Raw genomic sequence first — 20,659 nt, 5'->3', positions numbered from 1 at the left:
ATTCAATCCGTGGAACATCTTTTCTGAGATACAATATAACCAAGGGGAAGCAATCAGGATAGTAAAGAGTTTGGAAGCCATGTTACAGGAGACTCCATTAAAGGACTATGGGATGTTTAATGTGAGAAAAAAAGAAAATATGATTTTATCTTATTCTCTTGCTAGACTATAAGCTTCATGAGAGGAGAAACTTAAACATTGCATCTTCCCTCAGGACCTACCATAGTTCTCTGTGCCAAGAAGATATAAAAAATGTTTTTCAAAATGAACTTAATTATAGCTGTCTTAAAATATCTAAAGAAATATTGTGTAGAAGAATCAACTTATCTTGTGAGGTATCCAACTAAGAAGAATAAGACCGATTGAATACTTACTGTTATTTTGGGTATTTGTACCCAAATCAGTTATCTTCTCTGGCCCTTGGTTTTATCATGAAAAAAAAATGAGGTAGTTGAACTACTTATTTCTAAATCTATGATTTTGTGATCCTAACGTGAGAACAGAAGTGATTTTGTCATGTAGAATGCTATAGACCACCTGACTAGAAAGAGGAAATAGATGAGTAGTTTGGGGGAAAGATCACAAGTCTTACACAGAAAATTGAAAAAGCAGTGATGGGTGACTTCAATTATCCAGACATCTACAAGAGCTCTCTCTGTCTGTGTCTGTCTGTCTTTCTTTCTCTGCCAAAAGTAGAGATGCTAATGCCTTATTGCTATGCCTCCAATGATCATTTCAAATTTCAAGATAGAGGGCAACAAATGGAAATTCTATTCTGAATCTAATTCTCACTAATGGGGACTGATAACTGGAGTAGAAGTGATGGGATCCTTGGGAGAAAGTGATCATTTCATCCTTGACTTGTTTTTAGAGGAGAGGAAATCTGGACTTAGTTTGACATATATCTTAGATTTGGGGAAAGCAGATTTCAAAAGGTTCAAAAGAAAAACAAATAGTATTTCATGGGCTAAAATGCTAATGGGAAGAGAGCCCAAGAGAAAAGAGAAATGCTTAATAGTGAAATTCTGAAGACACAGATGGTATCAAATCCTATCACTTGGTAGATAAAGACATTGTGGCTCAAAAAGGGGGTTGACATTTCCAGTGATGATATTGTTAGGTTCAACTTGGGAAGAGCTTTCCAACAAGAACTGTCTCATCACAGGATTAGCCATCTCATAACATAGTGACCCCAGTCCTCCAGCCCCCATCTCTGGGTAGCCAATATGATAACTGATGACAGCTAAAAAAACACATGATATTTGGTAGGTAGGGCAATAACAAAATTGAAATTCCAGGACATCAAAATTGGAAAGAAACTCAAAGGTCATCTAGTCCAACTTGAACAAGAATCCCCTCCATAATATGGTCACTGAATTTTCATAAGATGATCTCTAGAGAGGGAGAAGTGGCTGCCTCCAAGGACAATTGATCCCACTTTTATATGGTTCCAATGATTAGAAAGCTTTTTCCTTTTCTTTTTTTCTTAAATCCTTACCTTCTGCCCTAGTATCAGTTCAAAGACAGAAGAGCAGTAAGGGCTAGGTAATTGGGGTTAAATGACTCACCTAGGGTCATACAGCTAGGAAATGTCTATGGCCAGATCCTCCTGACTCCAGGCTTGGTGCTCTATCTATTGTACTTTTTCTTTACATTAAGCTTAAACCTGCCTTTTTGAAACTTCTATCCATCCTTTTCAGCTCTACCCTTTAGGGCCAAGTAGAATAATTCTTCTTCCATTTGAAAGACTTCCAAATATTTGAGGATGGCCATCATGGCCTCCCTAAGTCTTCTCTTTTCTCAATTAAGTTCCTTCCATTAATCCTCCTATGGCATGAATCCTGAGTCTCCTCACTCTCCGGGTCATCTTTTTCTGAATTCCTGTCATTATCCTTCCCAAAATGCATCACACAGAATTGAATAAAAAACTTCACAGGTGGCCTGTCTGCCTAGTGGTACTGCTCAATATCTCCTGTGTTCTGACACCCTACTTCTTCTAAGCAGGCTGGAGTCACACTGGCACATAGTTGTGCCATGAGCTGGGAAAAGGAGGAGAGGCTGAAGCATAGAACCAGATCTGACAATCAATATCCTACTCAAGGAGACACCTGAAACATAGGAACCAGAAATTTTTATATCAGAAAGCGGATATAAAAAAAGGCCCCAGGAATAGAAATTTTAAAAATACCTGTGTTTTAATCCAATTTCTTCTATGAAAAAGTTGTGTGACCTTGGGCAAGTCATCTCCCTTTTTGAGCCTCAACGTCCTTATCCATCCACCAAGTGCTGGATCTAAGCTAAATCAGTCAATTAGGCAATGAACCATTATTAAGTGCCTATTATGAGCCAGGCACCGTGCTAAAATGATCCCTTTCAGCTTTGATCTTCAATAATTCTAGGTTCCAATAGCTTTCCTCCCATACCCTTGGTGTAGACAAGTTGGGAGAGTGAGACCCTAAGAACAAACCCAGACAGGTACCCCAGGCTTGTGTCAGGATACCAGCACCCCCACTGGCAAGGAGCCAGGCTTGTGTCTTAGTGGAAAATTACATTGGTTTGAAATCATAATGAATGCAGTCAGATCTCCAAGCTGAGCTGCAGCCTGTTTCTAGGTAATTATTCATATTCATTGCGAATTTTTCTTGCCAGGGCAGGTGGGGAAGCTGCAAACAGAATGGACCCCATAGGGTTACACTTCCCACAGGGACATTTGCCTGGTGGCCAACTGAGGGTGAGGGAGAGAGGAGAAAGCAGGACTTCTTAAAGTTTCTAGGGAAGGAGAGCGACAAGGCCATCTGTGGAGAAACAGGACTTTCGTTATTATTTTCTTTTATTTTTTTAAATCCCTGACACTCTATTTAAATGTGCCGCTGCCGCCACCCCAGTCCCCAGGACAAATTATCCTTTATCCATGCCTTTCCACTTAAGCCATGAGGCCACAGCCCAAGTCACCACTGTTCACCTGACAGGTGCCAGCAGACTTACAGGCTTTGTCCCTAGAAGAAAAGAAAATATCCTCGTGCCATCTATAAATTGATTGAAACACCACTTCCTCTGATTTTGTTCTTTTGGAAAGATACATTCAGCTCATCCCTTTAAGTTTGCTTTATGCTCTTCTTTTCTCTTCTTCCCATTGCTGGCCAAAACAAACAAACTGGTATATTCATTCTGTTGTTGTTCAGTTGTTTTCTGTGTGTCTTGACTGTGATCCCATTTGGGGTTTTCTTGGCAAAGATACCAGAGTGGCTTGCCATTTTCTTCTCCAGTTCATTCTGAAGATAAGGAAACTGAGGCAAACAGGATTAAGTGACTTGTCCCGGGTCACACAGCTAGTAAGTGTCTGAGGCCAGATTTGAACTCAGGAAGACAAATCTTCCTGATTCCAAGCCCACCTGGCTACTCCAGTATATTCTACATCTATATCCAGGATATTCTACAGACTGGATAAAAGAAGAGTTGTAGTACATGGATCTTTTCTTTCTATTCCCTGGAAAAACAGGTGAGAAATCTAAGTTCCCATCCACAGGGTCATTGTAGCTTTGATCACTAGACTTGATTGCTCTCCAGGGTCCTAATTTTCCTTTTAATTTAGAATGTACCCAGGGACTCCTTCTTTAGTTCTACTACATAAGAAAGTGACCAGGGCTCAGTGCCCTGAGCTTTTTTGGAAGATGAGGTCAGTATTATATGGGCTATCTTTTATAAAACAGCACACTTACTTTATTATATAGAGAGCATTTATTGGGAAGAAAAAGAAGAGGAAAAGGATGGGAAGAAAGCCTTTAAATGCCACCAAACGCTATCCCAGAGTTATAACATAAAGAGTGAACTTTGATTGTCACTCAGATCTATTCACTCTTATGCTAAACATAATTTATATGAACTGGGCTACCTGGTTTCCCAGCCCATGTAGCAGATTAGGATCAAGAAATTGGGGGAAGGGTAGTGCTAGTGGAGAAGGGTAATGCTAGAAGCAGACCAGCTGACAGCAATAGAAATGACAGCTGACAGCAGGGGGAGAGACAGAAAAACCAAAAACAGCAGATCTGTGCTTTGCATTACCGCAGGCGGCTACCATCATGGAGGCTTGGAATGACGACTCTGAATCATCAAGAAAAGGTTAAATTATGTTTGGCATTCTCTGTTTGGAAAGCCAGGACAACACAGAATACATTTGAGAAAGATTTCATTCTAGAATAGTTAAAAGAGTAACTGGCCAAAAAATGTTTTAAACCACTATATGCCACAAATACATAAAATAAAATACAATAGTTAAAAGAAACAAAATCTTGGGTAAGGTTCAGCTTAAATAGAAAATTATGTACTTTGTGGATAGCTGAGTGGCTCAGTGGTTTGAGAGGCCTAGAGATGGGAGGTCCTGGGTTCAAATCTGGTCTCAGATACTTCCTAGCTGTGTATCCCTGGGCAACTCATTTCATTCCCATTTCCTAACCTTACTGCTATTCTGCCTTAGAACTATTATATAGCATTGATTCTAAGGCAGAAGGTGAAGGGTTGTTTTTTAATTACATACTTTCAACATGAGAGGTGATGGCAATTTTATCATGGCTTTTCCCCCAGCTTGTTATTTTAGAGACTTTGGGGAACTTCCCCTTGGGTGAGATCAAGAACTCTCTTGGTTGAGCTGAGGTACTTCATTACCGATGGAAGAGCTCCTTCACTCTGTATTGTCTGGTATGTATTTTCATATGTATACTTTCACTGATTTCTGTTTTGCTAGGAATCTAGATAAATAGATTTCTTGACAAAAAAATTACGTACTTTGACCACTTTAAAATGATATATGTGTGTGTGTGAATTATTAGGATTGGGATTATCCTTAGGACACTCATTTTGAATGATGCCAAAGGATTACTGAATAGATAAGTATATTTCTTTCCTGAAAGTCTGCCTAGATGAATGGGGATAAGTAAAGGTTATTATTCTGCTCTCCCTGCCCTATCTGGTCTTGGATCCTACATGACTATTTCCCCCATACCATATTTTCCATTTCTTATCACCACTTCCTGCTACTCTCCAAAACAGTACTTGCCCTAATTATGATTATGAAATGGATATGTCTCTCTCTTGGCTTATTGTTGTTTGGTTACTCATGCATACATCTTTCATGTATGAATTTGTATTATTGTGCCTGTCTTAGATTATAAGTTCCTACTAAACTATTGGCAGCAAAGCAAGATTCCAAGATAACTCAGGAGGAAAAAAATGCTATCCAAAGCTGAAGAAGGAACTATTGGGGCAGCTGGATGGCTCAGTGGATTGAGAGTCAGGCCTAGAGAAGGGAAATCCTGGGTTCAAATCTGGCCTCAGACAGTTCCTAGATAGGTGACCCTGGGCAAGTCACTTAACTCCCATTGCCTAGCCCTTACTGCTCTTCTGCCTTGGAATCAATACACAGTATTGATTCTAAGAGAGAAGGTAAGGGTTTAAGAAGAAGGAACTAATGGAATAAGCACGTCATTTTTCCCTTTATTTCCTTTGTGAGCTTTTTATTGCCTATGTGATATGTGTCTTTAGTCACGACATGGGGAATATGGAAATATGTATACATGAAAATACTGGTATAACCTAATTTCAGACTATTTACCACCATGAGGACAGGCAGGGAGGAGGGAGAGAGAATCTAAATCACAAAATGTCAGAAAATAATTGTCAAAAATTGTTTCTATATGTAATTGGAAAAATAAAATTTAGTTTAAAAAACAGATTATATGCTCCTAGAAGGCAATGATCTGATCTGTGTTGTTTTCATTTCACAATGCCCTACATAGCACCATGTACAACTGTTGGTGTCAGAAAATGGCTTAATAACACTTATTCTGCTGTCATCATCATTGTTCTTCTCACAGATATGAGCTGGGCATCTCAACCAACCCACAAGGTTTATTTCTTCACAGACCACTTTTAGACAACTGAAACTTAAGAAATCAACTTATTAGAACTCAAAGAATGGTGTGTCAGAAAATATATAAAACCAATGCAATATACAAGTGGCCAATTGGGACCCAAAGTATGGCCATCTGAGGTCGAAAGAATTATCCATGAAATGGACAGTCTAGACTGACCAGTGAAGGAAAACAAAAATCAATGGGGAAAATGCAGAGCTGAGGTTCATGTCTGGTCCTTTATCCAACCCAATCCTTCTAACCCCCTGCTACCCTTCCCCACCCCACTCCAACCCTTTTCAGGGAATGCACCTTGGGAAACATTCGAAAGATTTCCTGGTTGATGTGGTAGATGCCGCTCGTGTCTACCTCATACTTGAGTTTTGTGCCCAGAGGGGTGTTTTTCTGGGTCGTGAAGAGAAAGGAAGGAGCATTACAGCACCTGGAAAGAGTGGACCTGCAAGGAGAGGGAGAAAGATGGGGAGGAAATGGTTAGGTAATTCTATGTGCAAAAGTCATTCTAAATTTGACATTGCCAGGGGATTGCCAACCAGGAAGGGCATCAGCACTCTGGCTCATCAGGCTAATATTGGGCTTCTTTATGGTTCCCTTCACCCCCAGCATTCCACAGCCCACATGGTCATTCCTCCTTTGACCTTGCTCAAGTTGTTAGCAAACTAGCTGATGTGGGCTACCATGATATGTATATTTCTGCCATGGGTTGTATTAGTATAGGAAGAAGGCTAACATAACTAATGCACATTTGAAGCTGATCAATACAATTAGACAGAGAGGTTTTTATGAAGACTGAAGCAGAAGGGACAGCTAGATGGCTAGAGAGCCAGGCCTGGAGATGGGAGGTCCTGGGTTCAAATATGACCTCAGACACTTCCTAGCTGTATGATCTTCGGGAAATCACTTAACCCCAATTGCCTAGCACTCTCCTATTTTGGAACCAATACTTAGTATCAATTCTATGACAGAAGGTAGGTTTTGTTGAGTTTTTTTAATCCTTATTTAGGAGCACCTAGGTGAAACAGTGGATAGTTCCAAGGTTGGAATCAGGAAGTCTCATCTTCATGAGTTCAAATCCAGCTTCAGCCACTTAACTAGTTCCATGGCCTTGGACAAGTCACTTAACTTTGTTTAAAAAAAAAAGTAGGGGCAGTTAGGTGGCTCAGTGGATAGAGAGTCAGGCCTGGAGATGGGAAGTTCTAGGTTCAAATCTGGCCTCAGACTTTTCCTTGTTGTGTGACCCTGGGCAACTCATTTAACCTCAGTTACCAAACTCTTACTGCTCTTCTACCTTAGAACCAATAATTAGTATTGATTCTATGACAGAAGGTAATTCTTAAAATTAATAAAAATGAAGCAGAAGATAAGACAAATAGGAATCTCAGGGGTAAATGTGCAATATGAGCTTTGCTTGTCAAGTTTCCTAGAAGCATAGACTTAGAGCTAGAGAGGCTCTCAGAAGTGATCTGCAGAACCCAGGGACAAGCTCCTCTCACCTGTGTCTGTGTGGCTTTTCAGTGGTCTGGGCTATCCTTGTTCCTGGGTTTCTTATCAATCAATGGCCACACTGGTTCCCTCCCCCAGCACCAGGGTGTCATATCTAGGGAATAATCTGTGATGACATACGTCTCAGATCCAGTAGACAACCACATATCTGGCTGTACAGAGACTACTTCAGAGTCAGGATCACAGCAGTTTTTCCCAGACTACAAATTTCATCCCTTCCCCAGGCCCCACTCTATCCCCCCCATACATATACATACACTTGACCTTTCCAGATTTTATTGCAATTCAGGATCCAAGTCAAGACCCACTTCCTTCCACATTTTTCTCTGACTATTCTGGTTGATAATGATCTTTCCTTCCTCTGAACTTTGAATTTACTTACAGTCTGGGAAATACATTTTTCTTAGCCAATTACAGAACTTTATATTATTCTCTAATTATTTCATGTTTATGATCCTTGGCTCCCTGATTAGATAGTAAATTCCTTGAATCCTGGTAGGGGGCCTTGACTTTTAAAATTTGTGGATCAGCCATTACACCTGGTGAAGTTTCAGACACGCAAATACTCCATAAAAACAGGTATCCCTTCTACACTGAGACTTTCTCCATTGTAGTTTCGATATATCACAAGTTGGCATAAGAAATTAAATGGGAATTTGGAGGCAGTTTTGTGGAAACTGCAGATGAAGTGCAAAAGCCAGCAGACAACACAGAAAAGGTTTAGAAAGTCAGAAATGTATACTTGACCCAAATTTTATGAGTGCTGTAAATACCCTAAAAGAAAAAGAAAAAATCCAGATCTTTTCTGGTATGAAGAGAACAAAATTTCTATGTAGATTTTTCAGATTGTGGGGGTACTGTATCCTGAACCCCAGCAATGTAGAAGGGATGCTGGTACTTGTTGGCCAGCTGACTAATTGAGAGTTAAGAGATTAAAGGTTTCTCATTCCAGCTTCTATTGGCCTACAAAGACCAAAATAGATTTTCTGTTACCTTTGGAGAATTGTTGACATTCTGCTTCAGTCAATAAGCAGTTAGTGATTCTGGGTCCCCTGGGATGTACAAAGAGGTCCTAGTCTGATGTACCCCCAAATTAAATACAAAAAAAGAAGTAGGGGCAGCTAGGTGGATCTAATATGCATTTGTAAAAATCCTTTCTAATTATACATAGGGCTGCCTGGGAACAGACAACCCCTCCAAGTGAACACAAGAATTCTAGGGATTTCTTGGAATTTCCCTCTTGTCCTCTCTCCCTTCTTCCCTCACTGTTTCAGGCTCTGTAGCTACCTAGAACTGCCCATCCCCTCTGACCCTGGTCCCTGCTCCTCACCTCACTTGAGGCTGTGGGTCAGTGCAGTGGAAAGAGGAAGGTAAATGCTTCACCCCCAAACCATGCCACTCCTCCATCCCCTCCCCAGATCCAGCAATGATCCCTAACCCAGCTTCTCCCAGAGGTTCTATCCTGCTCCTAAAAGGAAATATCCAAAATACTGGGGAATTGATCTTATAGGTTCATGGCTCTAAACCTAAAAGGCATCTCAGAGATCATCCCAACCTCTTCCCTTTAGCAATGAAGAAACTAAGGTTGAGGGAAGTTAAGTGACTTAACCAAGATCACACAGAGAGTAAGTAGCAGAGCTGAGATTTGAACCCAAGACTTCTGACTCCAAATTCCCTGTCCTTCTATTGTACCATTTTCTTTATTCACTCATAAATTTGTTTTTCTGATGTTCATGTCTCACTGCATTCTGCACTTCTGTTTTCCTGTTCTTTGTCATCAAATGCTGAACAGATAACACCATTAAAGCATTTTTCATAGTGCAGAAAAAAACAACATTAATTTTACTTCAGTCCTTTATGTAGCCTAAGGTTGGCTAGTTATAACACATGGATCCTTTTTTAGTAGGCTACAGAAGGAAGAGCACAGGAGAGAAGGAATACTTTATTCCCTGTTTTCTGCAAAACTAGAAGTAAAGACCCATAGAAGCCCTCAATCAATCAATCAATTAGTCAGCCAATCAAAAAGTTGTCATTAAACACTTCCTATGTGCTAGTCACTGGGGATATAAATACAAAGAATGAAACCATCTCTGCTCTCAAAAAGCATAATTTTCTAGCATCAAGGGCAGAAGCTAGGAAATTTCTGGTCTTGCAGTAGGTCAGAGAACAAGAAATCCTGGTTAAAAGCAACAGAAAGGTCAATCCATAAAACTTGAGGGGAAGAGGCAGCTAGATTGCTCAGTGGATAGAGCACCAAGCCTGGAATCGGGAGGACCTGAGTTCAAATGTGGCCTCAGACTCTTCCTATCTGTGCGATCCTGGGCAAGTCACTTAACTCCCATTGTCTGGCCCTCACTACTCTTAGAGTTGGTACTAAAACAGAAAGTAAAAGTTAAAAAAACAATAACTTTAGTGGGGAAAGGCAAGAAGAAGAAAAAAGACAGGCAGAAGGAGGGAAGGGGGAGGGTAGAAGAGTAAAGAGAACTGGGTTAGATTAAAGTGACTCCCTAAAGTCCCTGCAGCCTACCCATCAAGCCTCCCTAGTTTGCTTCCTCCCAACACTAGAGTCTTTCCCACAGACCCTTGGAGCCAGGCCCAGTAGCTCTGAGCTGAGAAAATCCTCTTTCCAAAGCCTGACAAATGAGCAAGAAGCAGAGGAATCCTGGCTCCCACCGGAAAGACTGCAGAGAGGGGAGATGAAGTTCTGGCATCTCAATCAGAAATTCTAAATGCATTTCCCACAAAAAATCATTCCAGACCTGGTGGGTCAGGCCACCATGGTGTTATGGAGGGCCAGCACGGTATAGCAGAAAGTATATTGTGGAGAGAAGCAGCTAGGTGGCTCAATGGATAGAGCAGGAGAACCTGGGTTCAAATCTGACCTCAGATATTTCCTAGCTGGGCAACCCTGGGCAAGTCACTTAACCCCCATTGCCTAGTTCTTATGGCTCTTCTGCCATGGAACCCAATACTTATATCAATTCTAAAACAGATGATAAGGAATTGAAGAAATTATGATAATAAACTGGATTAATCCTAAAGGTCTTTTTGAAAAAAAATGGTCCCTGAGTTCCAAAAGCAAACTTTCCAGAAACTTATGATAATTCCCCTCCAATTGTTAGACCCTTCCCCAAAAACTTTTATATGAGAGGGTGTGTGGTATAGTGGATAGAGAGCTGGTTTTGGAGTCAGGAAGAAATGGCTTCAAATTCCACCTCTGCTCCATACTATGTGACCTTGGAAAAGTCCCCTGGCCTGTCAGTGAAACTCTCTAAGAGTTTAAGGCGCTGATGTGTGTTCCCTACCCCAGGGAAACCACAAATCTGGCCCATGTTTTAGAAACACTTAAATAGTCCATATTCTCTTCCCACCCTCCCCTCCATAGGATGTAAGCTCCTTGGGGGCAGGCAGACTCACTTCCATTTTTGTCTTTGTGATTTCAGCACCCAGGACAGAGCCTGGCCCAGAGTAGGTATTTAATAACTGCTAGTTGATGGAACATTATTAATAATAATTCCTATGTTTGTCGTCTTTCACAGTTTAGAAAATATCAACCCATAATTCCATTCAAAATTCACAGCAGGGGCAGTTGGGTAGCTTAGTGGATTGAGAGTCAGGCCTAGAGACAGGAGGTCCTAGGTTCAAATCTGGCCTCAGACACTTCCCAGCTATGTGACCCTGGGCAAGTCACTTGACCCCCATTGCCTACCCTTACCAATCTTCCACCTATGAGCTAATACACAGAAGTTAAAGGTTTAAAAAAAAATTCACAGCAGTCATGAGAGGTCAGCAGTGCAAGTATTATTTTCTGCCTTTTGTAAAGGATGAAATGGAGACTTTGCAAGATTAAGGGACTTCACTAAGTTCACACAATTAGTAAGTAAATAATAGAAGTGAGAAACAAACAAAACCAATATTATTTATATATAAATATACATTAAATGCATGCATATGTGTGTGGATAATTGTACACACACATACGTATAGATATGCTCGTCCCATTATGGTCGATTCTTCCTTCTAGCATCTGCTCAGAAATGAAGTAAGTCAGACACCAAAGGGTTAAACCTCAAAAGCAATGCCAGCTTAGAAAATGAAGGGACAATGTAGTTGATGAAACAGGCTTGGGAATCCGCTAGGCTGAAGAGACTGAAAAAAATGTGTTTCTTTTCCTCCTCTGCAGCTGGTGTTCCACCTAGAACTGCATCCTCTCAGGAGCCATCACTGGGCTGGGGCTCAGTGGAGAAGGTCAGAGGCTGGGAAGCTTCTTGCTTCCAGCCTAAATGAGGGGGGAATGGAGGGTCCTCTGTGTTCACACTCTACCCTCTGACAGCCCAAGAAATTTCCATTTGTCCAAAATGAACAATAGCTGACTGAACGCTAAAACTGTGCATGTCCCTCCTCTGCCCCCTGGGTTCAGCCGTGCTCAAAATCCTTCTATTCAGAGCCATAATTATCACTTTTGTGTGATCTAGAGGACCAGAGAAAGCCAGGCCACCCCCACCCCCACCCCTCTGCCCTGATCCCTAGTTTCATTGAGAATGAACAAAAGCTGAAGGGAACCCTTCCCAAAAATATCCCCCAGAGAGCCTCAGGACTTGTGTAGCTAATTGGGAGCCCTGCCTCCACCTCGTCTCTCCTGTGGGTCTCAGTTTTCTCTTCTGAAAGAGAGGGGGCTGGAGTAGATGATCTCTGGGGGTCCCTTTAAAGTAGCTCTGACACATTATAATTTGAGGACTTCAGATACCTGTGGACAAAAAGCTTTTGGCCAATATTTTCTTTCAAATACTCTCTGAGAGCCAGAGGGGAGGAAAGAAAACAGGCTTCTGAATTCAATTTTTCCCCCAAAACTAAAGAAATACTTGGATTTTTTCCCTTCCATTCTTTGGTCTCTAGTCCCTGACCTATATATTATATAACTATATTTTGCACATAAATATAGTTATGTGCATAAATATATAAGTATATATAATATATAAATATATATTTATTGAATGTTTACATTTTATTAATTATTATTAACTCAATTATTGAAATATTGGTTATTTATTATTTTAATGGATTTAAAATTATTGCTGAATTATTAAAATTATCAATTTAATAATTATTGAAGTAAGCAATTATCAAATTTTATATTTTATAAAAATATAAGTATAAATCTATAAATCTATATTAAATATATCTATATATATTTAACACAGCTTATATTTTAGAATCAATACTATGTACTGATCCAAGGCAAGAAAGTAGTAAGGGCTAGGCAATAGGGGTTAAGTGACTTGCCCAGGGTCCCATATGTAAAAAGTATCCAAGGCCATATTTGAAGCCAGGACTTCCCATCATTAAGTCTGGCTCTCAAAACACTGAGAAACCCAGCTTCCCTTGACCTTTGGTCACTGGTATGTTCTCTACATCCTGCTCTTTAAGAAACCTTGTTCCAGAACCCTCTCTTCATTCATTCAATAGGATCATTCTGGGCTAGCTCTGTTTTTTTAATGGCCTCTGAAATAGTGATGGAAGGCAGTATTGCGTGCTGGCCAGAAAGTTAAGCTTTACAAATCAGAAGAATGCATTCTGGGGGACAGCTGGTTGGCTCAGTGGATTGAGAGTCAAGTCCAGAGATGAGAGGTCCTAGGTCCAAATCTGGCCTCAGACACTTCCAAGCTGTGTGACCCTGGGCAAGTCACTTGACCCCCATTGCCTAGCCCTTACCGCTCTTCTGCCTTGGAACCAATGCCCAGTATTGATTCTAAGAAGAAAGGTAAGGGCTTAAAAAAAAAAAAAAAGAATCATCCAAAACCTGCCTCAGACACTAGCTATGCGACTCTGGGGAAGTCACTTAATCTCTCTTAGCCATAACTTCTCATCTGTCAAATGGGAATAATAATAACACCAGCTACATCACAGGGTTGTTACAAGGCTCAGGTGAGATTGTCTATGTAAAGCATTTTGCAAACCTTAAAGTGATACACAAATGGGAGATGTTAGTAGTGTCTTTTTATCCAATAAAGTTGTTTTTCATTTGATTTAATCATGTCCAAATCTTTGTGACCCCATTTGGGAATTTCTTGGCAAAGATACTGGAAGAGTATCTTTCTCTAGCTCATTTTACAGATGAGGAAACTGAGGCCAACAGAGTTAAGTGATTATCCAAGGTCACACAGCTAATGAGTATCTGAGGCCAGATTTTAACTCAAGAAGATGAAGTCTTCCTGACTTCAAGCCTGGCACTCTATTCACTATGGTGCCACCTAACTGCTCCCCTGCCACCTAGCAAGAACTTATCAGTGTCTATATTGACATTTTCAATATAAATTAAGCCAGAAGACATGAAGAAATTGCAGCTAAGATGTAAAAATGGGTTACACGGTCTCTTTGATGAAGGGCACAATGGAGACCATAGGACACAGAATCCTAGATCTAGAGAGGGAGGAATTTTAGAGGGTATTGAGTCAGGTCCCTTTTTCCCCTCATAAATGAGGAAACTGAGTCACAGAGAGGCTAGGTGACTTGCCAAGAATAGCACAGCTAACAAGTATCTGAGGTGGAATTTTAATTTGAACCCAAGTCTTCTTAGCTCTAAGTCCTTTGTCCTGTTCACCCAGGCTGAATAAATAAAGTTGGTTTAATATATACCCAGAGGCAAGGACTTCTTCATTGTCTTGCCTTGTAGGGCTCCTGATGAAGGAAAGCAAAAGGATCATCATATAGATAACTACAGTGTAGGCAACATCTATTTCAGAGGATGAGAAAGTACAGAAACTCCATGAAGAAATAACAAAATCCTCCACAACAGTTAACCTACACTCTGAGACTCAAGGTCTTCAATGCCAACATGAGCATGGGAGGGTGGTGTAAAGCACATTGGAAAATATGGTTCCAGATTAAAAAATAAAAAAGCCAAAGACTTGTTCAGAAACTTCACACCCACGCATACATCCTGAATAGTTCCTTCAAAGAAGAAAATTTTAAAAGCAATGGATTTTTTTTTTGTTCAGGCATTTTTCAGTCATGTCTGACTCTTCACAACCTCACTTGGGTTTTTTGGCAAAGATACTAGAGTGATTTGCTATTTCCTTCTCCAGCTCAGATGAGGAAACTAAGGTAACATGAGGTAAGTGACGTGCCCAGAGTCATACAGCTGTTTAAAACTATAAAAGGGACAACTAACGGAGGTGACATGGAACATAACTCTTAGTGATTCTATTCTGATCTCATCAGCAAAGATATTGGAACCACACCATATGGAGATTCTACTTCCTCTGTACATGAAACAATGTGAAAAAAAATGGCACAGCACTTTAAGAAGACAAAAGTAGAGAAGAGCAGCTGGATCAGACCGAATCTATACAGAAGGAATTTATGTGAAATGTGACTTGAAGGGCACTTTAAAATCTTCACGTTCTTCACGTTCTTCACTTTCAAATTAGATTCCCCCACAGGATTCCCTTAAATTGTGAGTTCCCTGGGCATATTTTAAATGAAACTTGATTGAAAAAAATCCAATTTATACATTTTCTTTTGGCATACTCCATAAAACAAGGTCTACCTGCATGAAAATAATATTGCTCAATCAACAAGTCTTCATTGAATACCTATAATGTGCTCAGCACTATACTGGTGAGATAGAGAAGATGGAGAAGACTGGGCTTATGGAGAAGACATGGATTCTGATCTAACACTAGTTGAAGGAGCCAGATTTATACATATGAGATAATAAGCTCATAATACTAGACAACATGTGCCAGACAATGAGATACTGACAATGAACTGCCATCAGGCATAGGGCAGTTAGATAATAGCAGTAACAAAAGATCTCAGATTTAAAATTGGAAGGAACTCTAAAAGTCATCTAGTCCAACTCCTTCATTTTACAAAGGAGAAACTAAGGTCCAGAGATGTTCTGTGATTTGGTAGATTTACAGGTAGTAAAGGGCAACGTGAGGATTTGAATGCAAGTTCTCTGATTCCAAATATGGCACAAAACAAGCTGCTTTCTAGCAATCAAAGGGTTGGAAGTAGTTGGTGAAGTCCTCATAAAAGAGATATAATTTGAGATGGGCCTTGAAGGAGTCTGTGAAGGAGATCAAGGATATTTGAGGAGGGAAGAGGGATCATCTTACATACTTGAACTGGTTAGCTTCTGAGATATTCATCGCCCATTTGCACATCTGGAGACTCTTCCACCTGTCAAACAGCTCTGATTGCTTCACCCTTTAAAAGTGCAAGCAGAGGAAATCATTAAAATTCAGTCTGGTCAACGTTTTCAGGATTTAAATTAAACACAGTGGATTATTCTCCACCCACCAAAACCTTCTAAATCCTTATGGTTCAGACAGCCTTATAGCTCCCCACCAACAGACATATTGTGCTGATTGCAAATTTCCAAATCATAGAAACTAGAACTGCCCAGTTTATTTGGACATCAGACTTTAAGGTTTTCCCCCTAGGCTGAGGGGTCCAGACAAAAAAAAGATAGGAGTGAGGGCAGGCTAATTAGGTTTCATAACATTCTAGAGAATTCTAAAAACTTCAGGCAGGCAATGACAGGTGACCAGCTATATCATTTCTGTAAAATCTTTGTCCAAAAAACTATTCTCAGAATGGCCTATATGCATACAGAGGCAGACCCCCAGGAGACAACCAAGCATTTGCCCAGTGGCCTGGGGGCAAGGCCAGACTTATGAGCAGAGAATGATTGTGGGGATACTGCAAAATATCCATCCCTTGGAGGGCAACTGCAATAATGGGAAGAAGAAAGAAAGGAATTTGACCCACCAAAACCCTGAAGCACTATTAAAATGTGAAAGAAATTATGATCTTCCATAGCCTCTAGAACTTTGAAGGACCCAAGGGGGCATCATCATCTAGCCCATCTAACCCCTCATTTTATAGATAAAGAAATTGAGACCCAGGTTGTTAAGTGGCTCTGCTACAACCCTAATCTGTGACCTTGGGTAAGTCTCTGTATGTTGCTGGGTTGCAGTATCCTCCTCAGCAAAAAAGCAAGGGTCAGATTAGATGATTTGCCACTTGTCCAAGATCACACAGAATATGAATTTGAATCCAGGTCCTGGGTCTCCAAAATAAGTGTTTCTGCCCCTATTCCATACATTCTTCTTCCTGGCTCCCTCCTCTGATTGGCACTCCTGCCAAAGGATGCTGAAAGAGAAAAGGCCTGGTCAGAGAGCCTTTATAGAATACAGAGGAGCCAGGGGTGGCTGGGTGATTCAGTGGATTGAGAGACAGGCCTAGAGACAGGAGGGCTTGAGTTCAAATGTGGCCTCAGATATTTCTTAACTTTGTGACCCTGAGCAAATCGCTTAACCCCCATTGCCTAACCCTTACCACTCTTCTACCTTAGAACCAATACACAGTATTGATTCTAAGATAACAGTAAGGGTTAAAAAAAAGAATTCAGCAGAGAGAGTCTGGTAAAGCAAGACAGAACAGGGAGGCATGAACTGCTCCAGCAAAAAATCAGCTAGGGGAATTAGAAGGGTCCTTGGAGTTTATCCCAGCTGTGACAAAAAGCAGCTGTGGTATAGTAGAACTGAAAGAGTGCTTAGAGATCACCTGATCCACCCCCCTTCATCCTCATTCCCACTACAAAACTTCAACCATTTTCATCCTGCATAAATTGAAAATTCAAAAAAAAAACACTCAAAGCAGGATTAAAAGGAAGTAGGCCTAGCAAAACAGCACAAGGTCAGGCTGTACTGCTGGTGCAGAATCTGAAAGAGCTCCATCCATAAAGGGTCCCCCTAGGGTGTCCCTCTCTCCTTTTCCCAATAAGCCCTTCTCCTACCAGGAGAAGACAGGCAACTGCTCCATAATGATCTTTTGTGCACACGTTAATTTGCTAACAGAGAAAGGGAACAAATGTTTGTAAAGCCCCAGCAGCCAGAAAGGAGCTGGAACAAAGACTGCTTCTTCTATAGCCCTGCCATGGGAAAGCAGAAGACTGCCAACGACATCTAGGGTTTTTTGCAGTGTAGAAAAAAATATATTAAAAATTGAAGAGTAGAAAAGGGCTAACTAAAGCTAACTGGCTTGTATGCTTATATGTTCTCTCTTTCTGAAGGTAAGAGAGGGAAAAAAATCTCATCTACTTTCATGCATTTCATTATCAACTCTATGAAAATGACTCCCAAAGCCACAGATCTAGCCTTATTTTCTGTGCCAAGCTAAATTGAAGGTGGACTTGTGGATGAGCTCAGAGGAGTGTATACTCAATCCCTCTTCTCTGTGTATGTCTCTGTGTTTCTGTTTCTGTCTTTGTTTCTGTGTCTGTCTCCATGTCTTCCTCCTCCTTTCTTTGTCTGCCTGTCTCTGTATCTCTGTCTCTCTCTCCCTCTTTCTTTCTCCACTCTCTTTGTCTCTGTCTCTGCCTCTGTCTCTGTCTCTGTCCCTCTTTCTTTCTCCACTCTCTCTGTGTCTATCTCTCCCTCTTTCATTATCCATTCTCTTTGTGTCTCTGTCTCTGTCTCTATCCCTCTTTCTTCATTCTCTCTGTCTCTATCTGCCTATCTGTCTCTCTCTCCCTCTTCCTTTCTTTCCCTACTCTCTCTGCCTCTGTCTGTTCCTCTTCCTTTCTCCACTCTTTCTGTGTCTGTGCCTTGCTCCCTCATTCTTTCTCCACACTTTCTGTCTCTGTCCCTGCCTCTGTCTTTGTCTCTTTGAGGGTTCAAGAGTGCTGTTTGTTGGAATGTTACATCTGTCTTCTGCCCTGAGTCCTTGTAGCTAATTAGTGGAAGTCTCCTTTCTATGCTATATGCAAAGGAAGCTATAATGGAAAGAAGAGCATGTAGGATTTCTGGCAGGGCTTAAAGAAGGTCTCATTTTGGGCTATAAACTAGGAAAAGAGTTTCCAAAACCCTCCTTCATCACCCTCCCCTCCTGACCCTAATCCCACCAATCTAATTTCTTATTATTTCATAATGCAGATGTTATACATTGGTGGAATGGATGGGATGTGCTCCATAGGACACCAGAAACATTTCCTTTCTTCCCCCACTAATTGTTTCCCATCTCCAGCGGTGGGAGACATATTGTCTGACATCCCCATATTAAAGATTCATTCCTTTGGGTTAAATGTTAACTCTGGGCAGTAACCCAGTAAAATATAAATACTCTGGATAGGAAAACAGACCAAGTGACTAGCATCTGAGCATGAAGTTGTCCAATCTAGAGATTCTGTTCCCTGTCCATGATTGAATGAGTGTACCCTTGAGTAGGGTCCAGAAAGGAGAGAACAAATTCTAAACCTGGGGTCCAGAGATCTGAGGTGAAATGCGAACTCAACTACTTACCAGCTGAGTGACTGTGAACAAATCCCCCAACCCCTCGAAGATTCATTTTCCTCAATTGTAAAACTGGTAATAATAATGTGTACAGTGCCCATTTTGTTAGGATTGTTCGAAGAAACTATTTTGCAAGTCGTAAAGCCCTACAGAAAAATGAGCTGATATTTTTACCTCCCACAGGGTTAGGTACACAGTAGATCCTCCATAAAAATTGGTTGAACAATGGAATGATATAGAAGCCTACCAGTCGTACTTGGTCAAAGGTAGATTCCCATAGAAAGTATGCTTCACATTAAATGAGGATGTGAGACTTTTTCATGAGCTGGGAATGACAAACAGCCCCAAGATAAAGCTTGGGTTCTTGCTAGAACAACATGTCTTCATAGTTGGTGAGTGGGACAAATTAGTGTCCCATTAACCAAGGTCTGCTAACAGTGAGGTAAGCAGAGTAAGTACCACCTATGGTAGTGAGATTAAAAAGAAAGATACCCTCCATAGAGACTTCTTGATTCCCCTTGGAAAAGAAAGCAGTGACAAGCAGAGGGAAAATAAAAACACAGGCTCTGGAGTCTGCAGACCTAAGTTCAAATCCTGCCTCAGAAGCTACCTGTATAAGTTTGAGCAAGTCTCTGAGTCCCTGGGCCTCAGTTTCCTCACTTGTAAAGTGAAGGGGTTGAACCAGTTAGTCTCTTAAGTCCCCTTGACTTCTAAATCAATGGTCCTATAATTAGATGACCTTTGAGATGATTCACAGCTCTAAATGTATGATCCTAGGAGTTTCTCTGATACCTTCACAATCATGTGTCAATGATTGATCACAAATCCTCTTACAAGATCATGGTCTGGAAAGATAAGGTGGAAAAAGAGCCAATGAGCATTAAACACCTGAAATATACAGTAGGAAGAAGTGGGGACAGAGATGAAGAAACAGGAGGTGAAGAACATTAAACACCTTCTCACACTGGCCCAGGAACCCAATATCAAATTTCCTAAGGTGATCAAGGAAAAAAGAAAAGAACCTTTATGTTCTAAAATATGTATAGCAGCCCTCTTTATGGTGGCAAAGAACTAGAAATTGAGGGGATACTTGTTAATTGCGGAATGGCTAAACAAGTTGTGGCATATGATCAAATATTACCATGCTGTAAAAAAATAGCAAACTGGTTAATTTTGGAAAGACCTACATGAAATTATGAAGAGTGAAACGAGCAGAACCAAGAGAATGTTGTATACAACAACAGAAATATTGTTTAAAGGATGACTTGTGTAAGTCCACCTCCAGAAAAAGAGCTGACAAATCAAAATAAGTAAGATATAGTTTTATATATACATATATCTTTTTGTCAAATAATGCCTTCCCTAATGGGGGGAGGAGTGGGAGGGAATTAACTGGATATCTTAGTACTTTACATGTTACAAACAAATAATTAATTAAATTTTTTTAAAAAGGGAATCTTTGGAGCCCAGTGTTCTCTGTAGCTACCCAACATGCTAAGGACTCGAAACAAACAAGATCATCTGCTCAGAACTTCACACAAATCGAAAGTGCCATGACCCTATTGGACAGCTGTCCAGGTTAGTCAGGTTCCATGGGCCCATGGCCAGAAAAAGTGGCAAACCTAAAAGAAACTGGCAGATAAGCAAAGAATAATTTGAACACAAACTGAAAATAGCCAGTGTTTTTGTTGTTGTTTTTTGGTTGGTTTATTTGGTTTTTTCTGATGAGGCATGGGCCACTCATGGCCACTAGGCTTGTCCATAGTGTCAGCCCCAGGGTTCTCCCATGACTTGGTACAGTACCTTAATGAAATCACAAAACAGGCTTCACTAACTCATCCAGAAAAACATTTTTACCTCCTATCGTCTTCTGCTCTACTGTGCCCCTCTCACCTGCTCTCCTTCCTGCTCTTCTCACATTCTCTCTCT

General features: G+C 40.7%; 1 protein-coding gene across 3 annotated transcripts in view; it reads right to left on the bottom strand.

The window, feature by feature from the left end:
* The window catches only part of ST8SIA5 (ST8 alpha-N-acetyl-neuraminide alpha-2,8-sialyltransferase 5), a 120,459-nt gene that overhangs the window by 15,944 nt on the left and 83,856 nt on the right, over nucleotides 1-20,659 (bottom strand). For all 3 annotated transcript variants that reach the window (XM_044657829.1, XM_044657830.1, XM_044657831.1), the window contains 2 exons: nucleotides 15,555-15,641; nucleotides 6,219-6,363 (listed from right to left, as the gene is read on the bottom strand). In XM_044657829.1, coding sequence (XP_044513764.1) covers nucleotides 6,219-6,363; nucleotides 15,555-15,641 — 232 coding nt within the window. The remainder of the gene's footprint in view (nucleotides 1-6,218; nucleotides 6,364-15,554; nucleotides 15,642-20,659) is intronic.

Source organism: Gracilinanus agilis, chromosome 1 (genome assembly GCF_016433145.1).
Source record: "Gracilinanus agilis isolate LMUSP501 chromosome 1, AgileGrace, whole genome shotgun sequence".
NCBI lineage: Eukaryota > Metazoa > Chordata > Mammalia > Didelphimorphia > Didelphidae > Gracilinanus > Gracilinanus agilis.
Note: the sequence above shows the minus strand (reverse complement) of the source record. Positions and strands in the feature narration are given on the sequence as shown.